Source organism: Eumetopias jubatus, unplaced genomic scaffold (assembly GCF_037043125.1).
Source record: "Eumetopias jubatus isolate StellerSeaLion01/CBP00866 unplaced genomic scaffold, mEumJub1_p1.0 scaffold_5, whole genome shotgun sequence".
In the NCBI taxonomy this organism is placed as follows: Eukaryota; Metazoa; Chordata; class Mammalia; order Carnivora; family Otariidae; genus Eumetopias; species Eumetopias jubatus.
The window spans coordinates 19,571,683-19,588,675 of NW_028274811.1; the positions used below are offsets into that span (position 1 = coordinate 19,571,683).

At 45.2% G+C, this 16,993-nt stretch overlaps 1 protein-coding gene across 1 annotated transcript in view; it reads right to left on the minus strand.

Annotated features, from left to right (window-relative positions):
- The window catches only part of ZNF608 (zinc finger protein 608), a 105,290-nt gene that overhangs the window by 54,099 nt on the left and 34,198 nt on the right, over positions 1 to 16,993 (minus strand). Inside the window, exon 2 of the mRNA XM_028103421.2 lies at positions 2,239 to 2,494. Coding sequence (XP_027959222.1) covers positions 2,239 to 2,494 — 256 coding nt within the window. The remainder of the gene's footprint in view (positions 1 to 2,238; positions 2,495 to 16,993) is intronic.

Here is a 16,993-nt window from a genome sequence, read left to right on the forward strand (position 1 = left end):
AGAGCTTTAAACACACTGTACTGGGGGAAAAAAATGCAAATGGAACGCTCTTGAAAATGGTTGCACATTAAACACACATCTTACGAGCCGCGCCTTTACGAAGGCGGGTTCTCGAATTCTGTGGAGGTCGGGAGTTGAGTTTATTCAGCAAGAATAACTCTATTAAGAGCTCCGGTCTCCTTCTTGTCACCACAGTCAACATCCACACATTCCAAATCCTGGAAAATGTGAGGCAGTCAAAAGGAGGCAGGAGCTGCAGAAGGCTCCAGTCCTGCATCTGCAGAGCGCCGAAAGCCATCAGTGCCCCACATGAGGGTGGGGGACACATGCACGGGATGGGGGGGATCACGGCACACAGAGGCAGGTACACGGACTCGGGAGGCGGACCGCTCAGAGAACACGGTGCAACTCGGGGGACCAAACAGAAATAAGAAAAAAGCATAATAGTAATCCTGATTAATACCACAGAGCTCTTTAACCGTTTGCCCAGAGTTACTACAGTTTCTGAATACAACATTTCTTTTTCTTAAGTAACGCTGTCTTTTATTCAAAGCTCAGGTTCAAGTCAAAACCAAGCGGTCTTCCAAGCGAAATGAAAAATAACCCAAGACTAACAGGCGTTCCAGAAAGTTTGTAGCTAATTTTACAACATCTGCCACCCAGTGAGGTCATACTGCAGGAACCTGGTCCTGTCCCACACAGGAATAAGTAAAATCGTGACAAGCAATAAATCGACGGGCGCTAAGTCATAGCTGAAACAGAAGTGCAAGGCGCCACTTCACCCAAAGGAGCACGCGATTCAAGTGCCAGAAACTCTTCCTTTTGAGTTGATGGAAATTCAATCTTAGCCTTTCGAAATCTTTTTCTGTTCCTCAATCATCAGTACCTAAGCCAATGACCTACGACCTTATTACTGTCTCGATGCCGTCTCTATCTATACTTTTCTCCCCCAAGATACCAGTCGGACAGCCTCAGCTACCGCTTCTGCTCTCGGGAAAAGTCTGAGAAGGCCAAGTGTGTACAACCCAAGGAGAGGCAATAGGACAGAAGCTTGCTCCCCACATGGGACCCACCTCTTGCACTGGAGGGCGTCTCAACAGACAAACAAGAGACGAAAATGTGAATTGCAGCTCCTCTTCCCCCAATTCCTCTCAATCGGGCTGCAGAGTGCTGTTAAAAGTACAAAGAGGACGCACCCCCACCCCCACCCCAAACACCGGACATTTCTAAAGCCAAAAGCGAACGTTGAGCTATCACTTTTGGTTGAGCACACAAGAGAACTCTTCCTATCTGCTGCTTTCATTCACCTTCTCTGGTCCCTTCATCTATAATGATTTTTCCTTACTGATGCTATCTACAAAATCTTTGTATCCAGATACAAAATATATCCTTCCACAGTATACTTAACGCAATATGCAGAATTCAAAGATTTTCCTACGGTTTTTAGCTTTTCTACCCTGAGACAGCGTGCGCTGTTTTCCGCCCTTCCGACAATTAGGCTGAGACAACCCGTCATCTCATTTTCATCCTTTTTTATATATTTTACTTTCTCGCCCGTGAGCTGCAGCCCTCAATGTCTCCCCTTGACACAGAGGGACCTACACAGTGGTTCTGAGCCTCGTTACCGTCCTCCTTGCCCTCACTCCTTCCCCAACTGGCCATGATACTGACACCTGTCCTCTCCCTTACCCTTGACCAACCTAGCTTGGAGGGAAAGAACGAGTTTTTCACTTTGCTTCGTTCGCCTGGGGCTCATTTCTTCCTCATTTTTTCTACTTCTCTCGTTCCCCAGTGGAGCAACGCAGCGCTCTCCTTGGTATTTCGTTTTTAATTACCTGTGGGCCTCTAAGGTCAACGACATCTGAAACACACCGGACCAGGTGATCGCGTGCTACGCGATGTGGCCAGCCAGGGTCTGGATCCACGGTAGGTGTGGTATATGCCACAACCCATGTCTGGACAAACAAAACAATCATGTCCGGACAGACAGACCGGTTGGCACACCGAGAAGAAAGTGAGCCTGAGACCGGTCTGTCTTCCTAATTTCCACGATCCCTCTTAGGGCAAAGGGGAACCCTGACCCTGCTTCCCAGTCTTTCAACAGCAATCCAGACAGTATAAAAACCCTTCTTCTTCCTCTCCACGTACTGCCAAAGTCCCCTCGCGAGTGGATGTAAATCAAGTTAACAGCCTGGGGAAGAGGGTACGGGGAAATAGAGAAAAGTAAAGTGTATTTACCTTCTTCTGTTTCATGCCACACGATCCCTTCCAAATTCACACTGGTGCCAGGTTCACAGGGCCCCAGACACTCTGGCTCTGTCACTACTCCAACTTCACATGTATTGACACCCACAGAACGAGTCCGAACCAAAAGCTGCTCGACCGGTGCTGCAATATTGGATGAAGATGGGGGAAAGTAGGAGGGCAGAATCTGAGGCGTGAGGCTGCTGGAAATCGGTGGTGGTGGTGCTGGCACTGTAAACAGGGGGTCAACCTGAAAGACAGACAGGCTTACTGCAGTGGTGCTGTATTCTCGGCACGGTTTGCAATGCAATCTGTTTACATCACTTCTAGAATACATCACCATTCCAAATTCCATTTGCAATTATAATACGCTTCGAGGGTTTGCATGGTGCCAAAAGATAAAAGTCGAAGGGAAATGAGCATTTGATTCCCCCCCGCCCCATGCCAAACAAGGTCAACATCGGGGGCTCTTGCTTCTGGAACGAGAGGCAGGACTTCGGTGTCCTCAGGTCACTGATGGTCAAACCGGTCAGCCTCAGTCAAAAAAGCGTGAAATACACTCTGCAAAATTCAGGCTCTTTCCCACCTGTAATGAAATCGTACTTCCCAAAACTACAATATTTTCCAAGGATGGAATTCCAATAAACACTGCAGATGCATCATTTGGACAGTTAAGCACAGGAGATAGACTAAAATTGTGTTCAAAGTACTTTATAAACCATAATGAATTAAATCACCACAAAAATACATTAACTTACTCCGCTGAATATATAAAATACATAAACTTGATTATACACACTCAAACACATAAACTGGATATTATTAGCATGTATTAAGCATCAACTCCTAATTAAGTTTTCTACGGCAAAGTTTAGCAGAATTCATATAAATGGGGTAATAAACATCTGTGCCCAACATCAACAGAACTGGAGTTTCTCCAACGCACATGTCCTTTAGTGGGCCGGCTGGGAAAGATCCCTGATGAATGTGACCGAGTCCTGGGACCCCTCCCTCTAAATCCCGGGAAACAGAAATGACAGCCAATAGAAGAGCTTCCAGTGCAACGGTATCTCCTTTGCACCCCAATCCTAGAGAGCAGGCAAGGAAATCTTCACCACAAAACATCCAGGAGCCTGGCCATAACGAAACCAAAGGCTATGCACATACTAAGTAGGTAAATCACCAGCCAACCCATTCGTTCGTCAGACCCATTTTAACCACTGTTAGGACTGTTACAGCATAGCTGGGGCCCTGCTCGCAGGTGGTCAAATGCGGAAGAGCCAAATGCAAAGCCCATCTGCACCGTGACTCCACATTCCCTATGTCCTCATGTGACACACAGATATTGCCTACCTCTAAGGGATGACCCCCTGCACAGGCTATCAGCTGAGCTAACAAGTTGTATGTGTAAAAAGGGGCACACAGAAGGTTTTTCCAGCAAAACGCCATCTTAGTCTGTGGTTCCCATACTCCCAATTGACCTTTGTAAGAAATCAACACTTGGCTACAGATGTTCTAGAACATAGTCTTTGTTGTTTAAACACACACACACAGAATATATTTCAAGATAAATTATATGAGGAAGTATGCTCCTGGTTCAACAGCTGAAGCAGTCATCTGTGTGGGCTCCTTGTTCATATGACTGTAGGAACTATTTCTACAGTTTGCCTTTCACTAAAATGATAAACTGACGTTCACTTGCCTGACTGATCCAAGACGTAAGAGAACAGCCCTTCACCCATCTGCACGGTAAAGAAACTTAATTTCCTGCTCTCAGAGCCGCCATAAAACTTCTGCCCCACGCTTTGTATTGTTCTGCATTCTTGATCACAGAGCCCAAGAAAGAAAAGCATGTAACGGCCCCCAAACCCCAGATCTGGTGATTTATGCTTTCGCGTAAACACAGCTTAATGCGGATCAGAGTTCACACTGATAGTTCCTATTTTAAAACTGAGCTGACAAATGAAGAAAGAGGTACTGAGGGAGGAAATTCAAGTGGGGGGCGGGGAATCCAATGCTACCTTGTAGTCTTTACTATAGCTAAAAGACTGTGTGAGATAAGAACTGCTTTCCAGAATTTAAAAGGGGGGGGGGGTGACAAGGAAAATGATTAAACCGGGTACTGTAGTTGTGGGTTTTTTTTTTTGCATGTTTGCCAACAATTTTTTAATTTGTATAGTTAGATGTAAATTGACTATAATTGGTTGCTACATATATAAACTGAAAAGACAAAACAGAACAATATTCTCGAAATACTCTTTATATCCCTTGATGGACAGCCTACATGAATTCCAAGAGAATAAACACGGCTTCAGTTGGATAAACAACAAAATGGGATGAAATAAAAGGAGGTAAGGCATCCAAGAGGGCATTAATTCCCAGATTTGGGAGACCAGGATACAGTGAGGCAAAGCGTACAACACCAAGTTATGAGGACAGGGCACTGGGCACTGGGATTTTGGCCCCAACTCTGACACTAATTAGCTTGTGACTTTGCGGAGACACTTAACCTCCGCTGAACATCATTTTTCCTCAACTGGAAAACGTAATCTCCAGCTTCCTACTGATGACAAATCCTATCACAACAGAATTTCTGGACTAAATCTCTATTTCAATATAACTCCAATTATGAATTATATCTGCATACAGACACACACACACACACACACCCCCCTACCATTTGGGATATTTAAGAGAATCCAAACATCAAATTTCTAAAGATAGAAGGCTTGAGGGGAGAGGCCATGGTATCCGGGGCCTACCAGCAAGTGAACTGTGTTTGTTTCTATCCACACAATCCAAATGCAATGTTAAGAGCCTGGTTGACAGCATTAAAACGAGAAGCTAAGGTTCAGAGAATTTGACTATAAATATGAACTAATCAGACACAGTCTCCCCAATGCAATAAAAGGCTAAAACCCTTAAACTCCATAGGAAAACTCAATAGGTAACACGGTGAAGCTGTTCAACTCTTTGACTTAGACAGTGAACTTCTTGGTTTTTCCATGACACTGGCTTCAAGAGAACTCACAAGCTGCCACTCCTATAGGTAGGTACCGGAATGTCACTACCAGTGAGACAAGAAAGGGGAACTCTTCTCCCTTGGGAGAATTTGGAGTGAAGAACAAAGAGTAGTACTACCCATGTGATGTACTGGAAACCCCTCCTCCCCAGAGGTCACCAACCACAGAGGAGGGTAAGGAATTACAGCCATCCCCAGACGTGTTTTATTCGGTAGGTATGCTACTTCCTAAAACATGATGATTTTTTGCAAACACAAAAAAATGAGGGAGAAGTCTGAATGTCTACTATCTCTTAAAATAATAATTAGATAATGTGCTGGGCTAGGCCCCCAAGCCTCATGGCATCAACCGACAGGGCTGAGCCTCCGTTCGGCCCAGCGGTGAGCTGCCTGGCTGCAGGCAGCTGACTCTGCATTTCTAGCTTTCCCCCGAGACAATGACAGAATGTTTTACCTCGAAGACCACCTAGCCCAACCTCCTCCTGCTAAAGAGAAATGTGGCCCATATCTGCACCAGGGCAAGAAGCTCTCTGTGGTGGCAGCCCAAGTGAGTGTGAAAGCAGTAGCTTCCTAAAAGCAGAAACGTGACAGTAGGAGTTCAAATACACACACTGGGGGCAAAAGAGGGCTGGAAGGAAGATAATTCAGTGTCACTAATTCTTTCTGCCAGCGAATGCCCCCCTACAGGAGGTTTCAGTTCTCTTGTGAATCTTACGGCGTCTAACACAAAGCCACATGCACCGTACATATGCAAAGCAGGGACCTGGAGGGATTTTCAGTAGTGTTTTTACCTCATACAAAAGATCAACTCCACTGCACCCCGATTTCCAGGTCACTGATCCGCAGATGGAACCGTAACTTCTTCAACCAATGAGGCGCGCTGAGACCAAGGGTGGCAACAGTCCCCAGGAGGACTCCCTCCAAGTGGCAAACACTTGTACGTGGTAGCGGTGGATCTCAGGTTCAAATCCTGACCTCCCTGGTACTTGTTGTGGGGGCCCCCTGAGCAAGTTACCTGGCTACTCTGAGGCTCACTGTTTGGGCCTAAGAAATTGTTGTAAGACCAACAATGACCCCCAGTGGGTCAGAGGGAACACTCAGTGAGGTAACGCATACAAAGTGAAGGCTCAGCAAAGTGCTTAGCTCAGTAAATGCTGGCTTTGAGAAAGGGGAGGGGAAAAAAAAAAAGTCCCTGGTCTGATACTACAGTTCTCTAACCCTGCCTGCAACCTTACAAAGCTCCTTTTTATATCCTACTATATTTAACATAAATCTATAATCCCCTCCAAATGCATGGTTAAGTGCAGTTAAAGTGTGTTAAAAGTATAAGCAAAAAGGGCTTAACCCTGAGCAGCTCAACCCGGGGAAATTCTCCTCCTTTCATAAATGGGCGTCTGGCAGCAGTCAACCCAGCTTAATCCACCCCACAACTCACCGCCCCTCAATGTTATAGCACATCCTGATGAGTCCTACACCTCTACAAAATCTCCTTTGACTAATCTCTAGTTGCACCTCTTTTTTTCATGCACTGCTGCTCCCCCAAAAGCCCCCTCTGAGTTGCCTCAACATGAGCAACCAATATTATCCACCCAATAAAGAGTAACCACACACCTGCTATGTGCCAGGCACTGGGCAGCCTGCTCACACACCAAGAGCAGGTCAAAGCCAAGCAGGTCCCCCGCTTTCCTGGACTTCCTGCCTCGTCAGCAAGACTGGGGCACTCATCAAATAATCCTACAAATACAGCCAAACTATACAAAGGGGCCGTCCGTAGGGCCTGAGTGCAAAACACAGCATGTGGTGGAAGACAGGGAGGTACGGGGCGTCAGTCCTCAAAACTGGAATCCCAGCTCTACCTTCAGCTACAAGACCTTTGGGCGAGTCACCTGACCTGTCTGTCTGGGACTCCCTGGCTTCATTTGTAAAATGGAAATAATGAAATCAGACAAACAACCCACACTCAGCTCCCGGTACCGAGCAGCACTCAACAAAATAAGAGCTAGTACTGTTGTCAATATGATTATTGTGATTACAAATATACATGAGACCTGAACTAAAAAGAAATCAATAGGTGATTTGGCCCTTCAAGGCCAAATACCAGGATTTGCTACATTTAAAGGCAATTCACGGGAGATAATTATGAATACCCTGGTGGCGGGGGGGGGGGGGGGGGGAGCGCGGTGAGCGGAGAACGCTAAACTAGTACTCATCAGATATTCCATGTTAAAATAAAAAAAAATCAGTGGGGAATTATTAGTCTACTACTACTAACATCCAGAATACAAGATCGTAATAGAGAACCAGCCAGTTTGAGCAACGGTTCCTTTGTCAAAGCTCTTTTCTGTCATCTTGATGGGACACTGATGTAACCTATTACAGCCCCAAAAAAGAGAAGCAGGAAAGCAGCTATCTCCAGTTGGGGAGGCGGGGGGACCTATAAGTCTAACAGCTGGTGGTGGCAGCCTGTCAAACTGAGGAAAGTTAATGTCAAGAACAGACGCGCGGCAGTCTCTCACTGTTATTTTTGCATGATTATTCCCAGGTGTTGGTGCACGCTGAGCGGTAGCCTGGCTATTTATCACTCGAGAGAGCCTAAGAGCATGGGAGTGGGGGAGTAGGGGAGGTAGAGAGAGGCAGGGAAGAAAAGGTTATTTACACAGATAGCGGCACTTAGTGTGTGTGTAATCAGAGGGCTGGGGGGAAAAATCTGCAGAGAGATTCTGGCAATATTTTCTCAGTTCACCTTATTTCAAGGGCTTCCTGAGGGCTGATGAGCCAGGAAGGCTCCAAAGCGGGGAGTGAGGGTGGCAGCCGCTTCGCTTCACTCCAGCACCGATTGTGTCAGCCGGTGATGGGCTCCAGGACTGGGAAAGTGACAGCCAAAGAGGCAGGGTCGCCAGGGCAGGGCTGGGTGGGGCCGCCCTGGCGGGCACTCCTGCGCCCCTCAGGTCCAGCAAAAGAGACAGGCAGGTGATGTGCAGCGGGATGCAGCGCAGAGGGAGAAGGGCCAGCCAGGACCAGGGATGGACCCATCTCAATGGTTAAGATGGCCCTCCCACGCGCTGGGACCCAGTCCACACCCTGCAGGCGCGGGGCCTTGCCCTGGGGTTTCCTCCACATTCATCTGGCTACTAACGACCACCACCACCACCACCACCACCCCGCCTCAATCCTGGGATTTTCAGATCAACAACCACCAGAGCGGCCATGGTGTTTTTATTTTGCTCAGTAAATATTTTTACGTTCTTGCGAGCGCACTGGGAAACAATTACTTAATGCTCACGAGGTTCTCCACAGACTGCCACAGTCTGTCCCTTTGCATTTTCACCACCCTTGGTGCCTGACATCCCTGCTGCTTCCTTAGCAAAGCAAGGGAAGCTTACAAACCCGTTTTCCTTCTGCACGGATCTGTTCTCCAAAATGAGGTGTCAAGGCTGAATTCCCATCCCTGACAGAGAAACATGAACAGATGTAGGTCGGTCACTCCTAATTCTGGTTTTCCTAAACGTGGTAGAGACTTTTCCTTTTGGAATCAAGATCAAACCAACTTCTCTCTTACATCTTGTTTCTTAAACAACACAGGTGAGTTCTTGGTAAGGGTCTACTGGGTACGAGACATCAGACACTCTCCATCTCCTTTAAGGCTTGACATCCCCATTTTACGGAGGTGGACACTGAAGATCTCAGAGGACGGACAATGTATTCAAGACCAAACTTCTCTGATTTCAAAGTTCATGTAAAAATACGAACAGGACAGCCACTGTTTAACTCCTATCACATAGGAGGGACTTACACTGTACGTATTCTCAGTCCATCTTCGCAAGACTGTGAAGGGAAGTATTTACAGATGAGGAAAAGGAAATCTGGGGAAAGTAAGTAACTGTAAAAGGTCCCTCAGCGGTGGTGGCCGAGCACTTGAACCCACAGGCGGGTAAGAGAAAAAAGTAAACTCTTCCAAATATAAACTACAACACAAGATGGAAAGAGGCCTTCCTCCCAAGGTAATTTCAGACCCTTCTCTGTGTGTGGGAAGCCACACGCCTGAATCACCTTTCATTGCACATAGCTCAGAATGGTGCCTCTTGGGGCATCCAGGCAAATACTGCAATCCCTTCCAGAAAACTCCCTGAACCCAAAGCTCAGGTTTGGTGGTGTTATTATTTGAAATCATCCAATTCTAAAAGCTACAACCACATACAATGGCTGGGAATTATGCCACTACTTTCACTTTCTCATTTCCAGGTGTGAAGAAGATCAGAGGCTGCCCTCAATAAAAGGCCACAAGGTTCACCTGCTAACGTGCTTTAAAGACTCAGCCACGGACCTGGTAGGATCTGACTGAGGCACGGACCAAGGCTCCAGCCCCCAGACAGCTGCTTCCATTTCCAACCACGCCAAAATCATAGAAGGCCAATCCGGTGTCTCTCTATGGTGCCGCCTGGGTGGTGGGAGGCAGCACCAGGAGGAGATGACTGGAGGGTGTCACCCCAGAAGTAGCCCTTGAGCAGATGGCAAAGCAGAGACACATCAAGGCCAGCAACACGTATAAAACTGACTTTAAAAAAACAGCAAGTGTCTTTAATGTCATTCTCTAGCCATAACGGTTTTCCAAGCAAAACAGAAGGTACCGGAGTACACAAAGATAGAGTATAATTAAACTACTCGATTCAGCGTCTTGTGTTTGTTTCTGGTTTGAAGCCAAATAGAATTCTCCGCCAGAAGGCCCTCAACTGTGTAGAGTTTCAGCACCGTGATGCCCAGGCAGGTGCAGGGGACACGAGCACTCTGTCCTGGAGAACCGACTCCACCAGACCATGTCAGGTGTCACACACTCAACTTCCTCCGTGTTCTCTGCAAAAAACCTGCCCGACTGCTGAGCCAGATTCTCCTTCTGTTTTAAAAGTGCCGCTGACATTTTCCACTGCTGTGCTCTACAGAGTGGCACTAAGGGACCGGTGTGTTCACATCTCGTCCATGAGGGTTCTCTGGTTGTCTCTCATCCTGCCCATTTCCAGAGTTACTCGGACCACAAAAATTAAGCCACAAAGAAAGGAGACCATCAGAAAAGTACTACAAAAAAGAGAGAGAGAACGTCTATCTTCTTTCGTTAATCCTTTTCACGAGTTCCCTGACTTTGAGGAAAGTTGCATTCCTGAAAATTTCCACACGAATCCCATGTACGTCAGTTAGACCTGGTTCCCAAACCCCTAGGAGTGAAAACAGCTCAGGGATAAAACTCCGGATTTTTAACTCTGGATCTGGCAGCCCATGGGTGCGCCTACAGTACTAAACCAATAAATTTCAAAACACCTGAATAATGACTATCTTAGCAGACACTAACCAGCCTTCCAGTGCCCATCTCTGCATAACTCTAGTAGCTCCGTGAAATTAGGCTGAAATTAGGGAAAGGTCACAGGTCTTTCATCCTACTTTTATTTTTTTTAAGATTTATTTATTTAAGAGGAAGATCATGAGTGTGAGGAGCAGAAGGAGAGAGAAGCTCAAGCAGACTCCTCGCAGAGACAAGAGTCCAACGCAGGGCTCTATCTTACCAGCCTGAGATCATGACCTGATCTGAAACCAAGAGTGGGACCCTTAACTGACGACACCACCCAGGCGCCCCGCCTTTCAGCCTACTTGACACAGACATAATTTTAAGGGGAAAAGGAAGGTGTAGAAAAAGGGAAGAAAAGGCCTATTTGGGAAAAAAATCACCTTATTCCTCTTTTTAACTAACAGCAATTCTTTTCTTTGCCTTGTGTTAGGGAAAGCTCACCTGCAACCTGCTAAACAGAGTATTTTCAATGAAAATTCTAGACATTTGAATTCTACATGCAATACATGCTCATCACAACAAATTCAAGAATAAGGAAGTGCCTGAGTCACACTGTAGAGGTGAGATATAAGACAGCGCCTTAGCATGGGTCAAAAACCTGCTTCTCCAAAGCATGGCAGGTCAGCCACAGAAGGGGACAATTTTGACTCCATGCCCATGACACTGCCTTGGTACCATTCACTCTCCTCAATGCAAAATCAAACACTGCTCACTTAAATCCTTTTCTTTTTCTTCAAGATTTTATGTATTTATTTGACAGAGAGAGACAGTGAGAGCATGGGGGGCGGGGCAGAGGGAGAGGGAGAAAGAAGCAGGCTCCCCACCGAGCAGGGAGCCCAATGCGGGACTAGATCCCAGGACCCTGGGATCATGACCTGAGCTGAAAGCAGACGCTTAATCAACTGAGCCACCCAGGTGACCTGCTCACTTAAATTCTTTATCACATACCTAAGAGGCACAGCATGAATATCTTATCTCCCTTTCCTCCATATCTCCCAAATGCTGATCCAAAATAATTATCAACTGCAATAAATGAATGAAAGCTTTGAGATTTTAATTTCATACTGAATCACAATAAAGGACTCGGGAAAGCTCTCTATGCTCTATCAGAGATGGAATGATGAGAGAGAGAGAAAGAAGCTCCTACGGTCATCTACACACCCACTCTGAAGGACACCTCAGAGACATTCACATTTAATCTTGTTAAGGTTCTACCTTCTCATCTGAAGTCTTAAGAGATAAGTTACTTCTCAGGGTCAGGAGCCCAACCACAGGCCGTGGGCTATCCCAAGGAGGGCCGCCGTGGCCTCTACAAGTTCTGTACCCAAACTACAACTTTTGAAAGTTTCTTCTCACAAAGCCCCACACAAAAAGAGCTGCTCCCACGACCAGAATTCTGTTTTCCCTCCTGAGAACAAAGATTCTAGAAGCCAACAGGTCACTCTCAAGGGAGAACCTTTCTTCTAACAGTTTCTTATGCATCCTTCCAGAAATGTTATCCACATAAAAACATGTAGGGGGGGGTTCCCTTTTTACTTGATAGCATGAATTTTAACACGAACTGGTAGGATGTTCATAATTTTTTTAAAATCTAACCTTTTAATTAAAAAAGGTCAAGCCATTCTACTTTAGGATAAAAGTAAGCAAATGCCAATGCAGAGGGGAGAGAGCATATATTAAGGCTATTATTTCCAGTCCTCGTGCAGAGGTCCTGAGATCAATGAGCCAAGGGTGGTATAAGGTCTTCGTTTGTGCGACAGGAGGACCGTGTATTGAGCCCATGTCCTCCCCTTTATGAAAGCTGCTGCTTACTAAACCCACCTCCTTCTCAGGGAAGTCGTTCCTTCATCCTACAAGTTTTTGCCAGGGAACCACTATGTACTCAGCAGGCTGCAGGAGCCCTGGAGGGGCACCAAGGCCATGGCGGAGGCCAGCAGCAAGTGGGTAGGGCTGAGGTGGCATACTGGGGCAGCCCCACAGAACAGGGTAGAGCACCTGGAAGATGGATCTTAAGTGCAGGGTGGAGCCTGGTGGGGGGTGGGGGACGACAGGAGACAGGGACCGAGCCGGGCCATTCTAGACACAACCGTCAGTGAAGGGGTTTGAAGCACAGGGGCATCAGAAAGACAAGCGTCGAAGCAGGAGAAGCAGGCAGCTCATGATGACCCTGGATCAGCCTCAGAATTTGGGGGTTACAGCAGAGTTGGAAGCCAGTTCTAAGGCTGTAAAGTAGGGGCACGGGAGGCTCAGATTGTTCCTCTGGTAAAAAGCACACGGGACACTGTGCAGGGAAGAGAGAAGAGGGGAAGCTCGAGGAAGGAGGGCAGTTAGGAAGCCATGACGGTAGTCCAGGTAAGAGGTGAGGGCCATGGTGGGGAGGGGAGGACAGGCAGTGCCCCCCAAGGTGGGAGTAGGGCTCTAAGATCAGAGTAGTGGGGAGGTATGGTGACCCAACACCGGGGAGCAGGCAAGAGAAGTCTGTGCTCACCCCTGAGGACTTGGCCCTGACCCGATCCCCACCCCTGCCAGAAGAGCAAGACTACTAGTTTTTTTAAAGGCCAGTGACTCTTAACGGAGCTCTTAATTTCCATTTAATGCAACTGGCCGCCACATAGTATGGCCCCAATGCCTCCTTGGAAACTTCCGTTTCAATCCAGCTGAAGAAACTATGAAAATTAATAAAAGGAAGTTGGGAAATTCAGTAGGGGAAGGTTCTCAGGAGCTGTCACTCGTCATCAACTGCAGACCCAACAGGAAGAGAGGCCCTTGCACGTGGATACTGCTTTACCACCCCAGAAGGAAGAAAGGCTTTCCTCCTCCCCCAGCAACAGCCCAGCCAGTCAGAGACAATCACGACTCAGCCAATGAGAAGGGCACCATACTTGAGCTCCCAGTGTACTCCAATAGGCTCTTTGTTTACAACAGCCCTCCCACTTCCCCCATCTTCTAGAAAAGAGCTGTCCCCTCCTTCCTTCTCCAGAGTTGCCTGGGATTTTTGCTGTAGCTTGCCTGTCCTAGGTTGCAATTCTCGGCTATTCCCAAATAATCCCATTTTTTGCTGGTAAAATAACTGGTAGTTTTAGTTTTAAGGTTAAGAGAAAATAATGATTCAACACCACGGCGGCAGCCACCTCTTTTCCATTAGATGATTCTGACCTTTGAGAACCCCAAATGCCATCTCCCGCCATCTTTCCATGTCCCTGGCAGCCAAGAAGATTATGAGACCTTCACTCCAGGAGGCTTTATCACAAAACCAATGCATATCCTGAGTATGTTTTTTTCCAAACTGCCCTCACCTGATCCTGCCCCTCCCTGAGAGATGCCCTGAAGCATCCAAGGGACCTCCCCTTGAGAATCACTGCCCCTCCCAAGACAGAAAAAAACTCTCTTCCAACTCTCGGTGCCTTATTAGAAATATGTTCCCTCGTTTCCTATGTTCCCACCCCCCAGCTACAAATCCCAATGCAAATACCTTCCCTTCTTGAAGCAAGGAGCCTCTGCAGAGGAAGTGTATCAAGGGCATTTTACCCTGCTTGGGCCATCAGTCCACCGTCTATACTACGGTCAGCAAACGAAGCCCGGTGGGTCAAACACCGCCTGCTAATCCATTTAGTTATTTCCTCGAAAAGGAACAAGGGCTAATGAGGGGGTAGGGGGGTAGGAGACAGGGTCACAGTACGTTAGCATTCATATTTCCAGAATACCTAATCTTACAAGTGTTTTATTTCAGAACAGATTTTAGATGACTATAACAAATTATTAAGACAAATTTTAGGGTAAATGACCCAAACTCATACCTATCAAATAATACCTGCTCTAAATCTTGGTCATATAGGGTGCCTGGGTGGCTCAGTTGGTTAAGCGACTGCCTTCGGCTCAGGTCATGATCCTGGAGTCCTGGGATCAAGTCCCGCATCGGGCTCCCTGCTCAGCAGGGAGTCTGCTTCTCCCTCTGACCCCCCTCCATGCTCTCTCTCTCTCTCTCTCATTCTCTCTCTCAAATAAATAAATAAAATCTTTTTTACAAAAATAAATAAATAAATCTTGGTCATATAAAACCTTAAGATGATCAAGTCCAAAAATAAATAGATGACTACAACTTTTAAAGTGGACACTATATCCCATCCAAGACTTCTTAACCAATGAATAAGACATTTTATATAATGGTGGCCTCCCCTCCCCCCACAAAAGAGCAGAAAATGGTGGACAGACTCCATATACTAATACCAAACCCTGTGGGCGATTGGGCCTTTCATATTTATATTAAAATGTGTATTTCTATTATGCTCCCCCTTAATATTACAGTAATTTCCAGTCAGTCAATAAACACCTGCAGACAGTGTTAGCAGGAGACTAAGCTAAATTTAAATCGAGTTAATTTGAATCATGATTTAAATCATCAGTCAAGAAGAACTGGTATCTTTTTAAAATTAAAGAATGCATACTTATTTTTGCCATAATTGTAATACACCTCATAAAACTCACACAGATATAGATAGACACACTACTTTTTTAAAGAAAACATTATTTAAAGATGGCAAAAAAAAACTTTTTTAAAATACTCCAATTATCTTTATCTTTAATATTACCATCCAGCCCTTACATATGAGTACATATTTTATACTATCAAAACCATATTCAAAAAAAAACATATTCAATCCTTCAATTGATTTTTTTCATACTTTACAGCTATATCAGGAACTCCAATACAGCTACTTTATGTATCAAAACTCAATGAAGAACCTATTTACATCACTGAGAGACTATCTTCTCTAAGTTAATCATGAGTATTTTTTCCACAGTGTGTTAAAATCAAATAACCATAACCCAAACAATTTATATTTACATTGTTTTCTTTAATAAAAAAGGGAGGATAGGCGTAATTCCCTTCAACTACAAATCAATTTAAGATAAGAAGCCTAGTTAAGTATTTTTATTTTTCAATGCTAATCAATAAACATTATTCTTCGACAACAGTGCTTATTTTAATTACAGGCCTAAAATTTACTAGGGCAAAGGAGTGCTCAGGTCAAAGCCACTCCCAGGCAGTTCAAGATTAAATGTGGCACCTAGAAGTGAGTACACAAGGTAGAAACAAAATTGGAGAAAACAGTTTCATCTATGTAAAAATGCCAAATAATATACAAAAGACACATCTGTCGAGCATTTAACAATTTTAAGTATCTTTAATAATAACTCTGAAGCACTTGGAGATCTCAGCAAACTTCTCTTCTGTTTTGTTTTGTTTGGGTTTGCTATGGGAAATGTGTTTCAGGTATAGCTCTGGTGTTAACTGCATTCTCACGTTCTAGAGCTCTAGTAACTCTTTAAACTGTAAACAACTTATTAACAAAACCCTTACTCCCAATCTCTGCCACATAATTTTACTGGGTACAAGTTAGCCATTTTGATAAAATATTTAACTTTTGTCACACCTTAAAACAATACAGACAGCTCTTAAATGCAATGTGACTTTAAGCTCTGTAAACAGAATTCTATTTGTTAAAATCAAATAATCATGACAGCACCACTTCTTTGAAATCTAATACCCGATCCAAAAAAAAAAAAAAAAAAAAAACAGTAAAGATGAATTCACTAATGTTAGCAAAAAGACTTTGAGGGGCTCTGGAATAACACGGCCCAAGTATATGTAAAAGTACAGAAAGAGAAGAGCAAAAGGATCTTGGCAATTATTTAAAGTGCTTTTGTTTTTTTTTCTTAAGTTTTACAGATAAAGAAAGTTGGCTCAAAGACACAAGAGTTTATAGTAGGATAAAGGCCAAGGCTCTGCTAAGGTTCCTAGTCAAAGCCCACCATGTGCAATGGTTGCATTTCTGCAGTGCCCAGTATCCCCATCTGGGCAGTGAAGGAGAGAAACAGACATGATTTCTGTGGCTGTTACCTCTGCCTCTAGTAACACATTCCTGCTTTTTCTTGCCCTTCTCAACAACAGAGTCATACCTTGACTCCTGGGTTCAGTACATACTATGATTCAACAATGAGGACAATCTCACAATTCTAGATGGCCTAGCCCAGCCATGTCCAATCTGAGTATGAGCCCACATTCTAACAACCGCCTACCCCGTGGCATCTTCTCTTCTTCTGGAAGAGAGGCTTGGCCCCAAGAGGCAAAAAAAAAAAAAAAAAAAAATAGACCCTACCACCTCCACTGGTGCATCTTCCCAGGGAGAGCAGGTAATCTTTCTCTGCCTATCATTCTCCAAGTGCCTTGTTAGAGGAACAAAAAAGTCTTCTTTCACATGCGTTAGGAAGTCTAATATTTTGTCAAACAGAAATGAAAAATAAACCTAATCTAAGCTGTCAGAGCATCATGAAATGCCTCTGGCAGTTCTATCAAAGTATGTAGACATGTACGGACTCTTTGAAGAAAT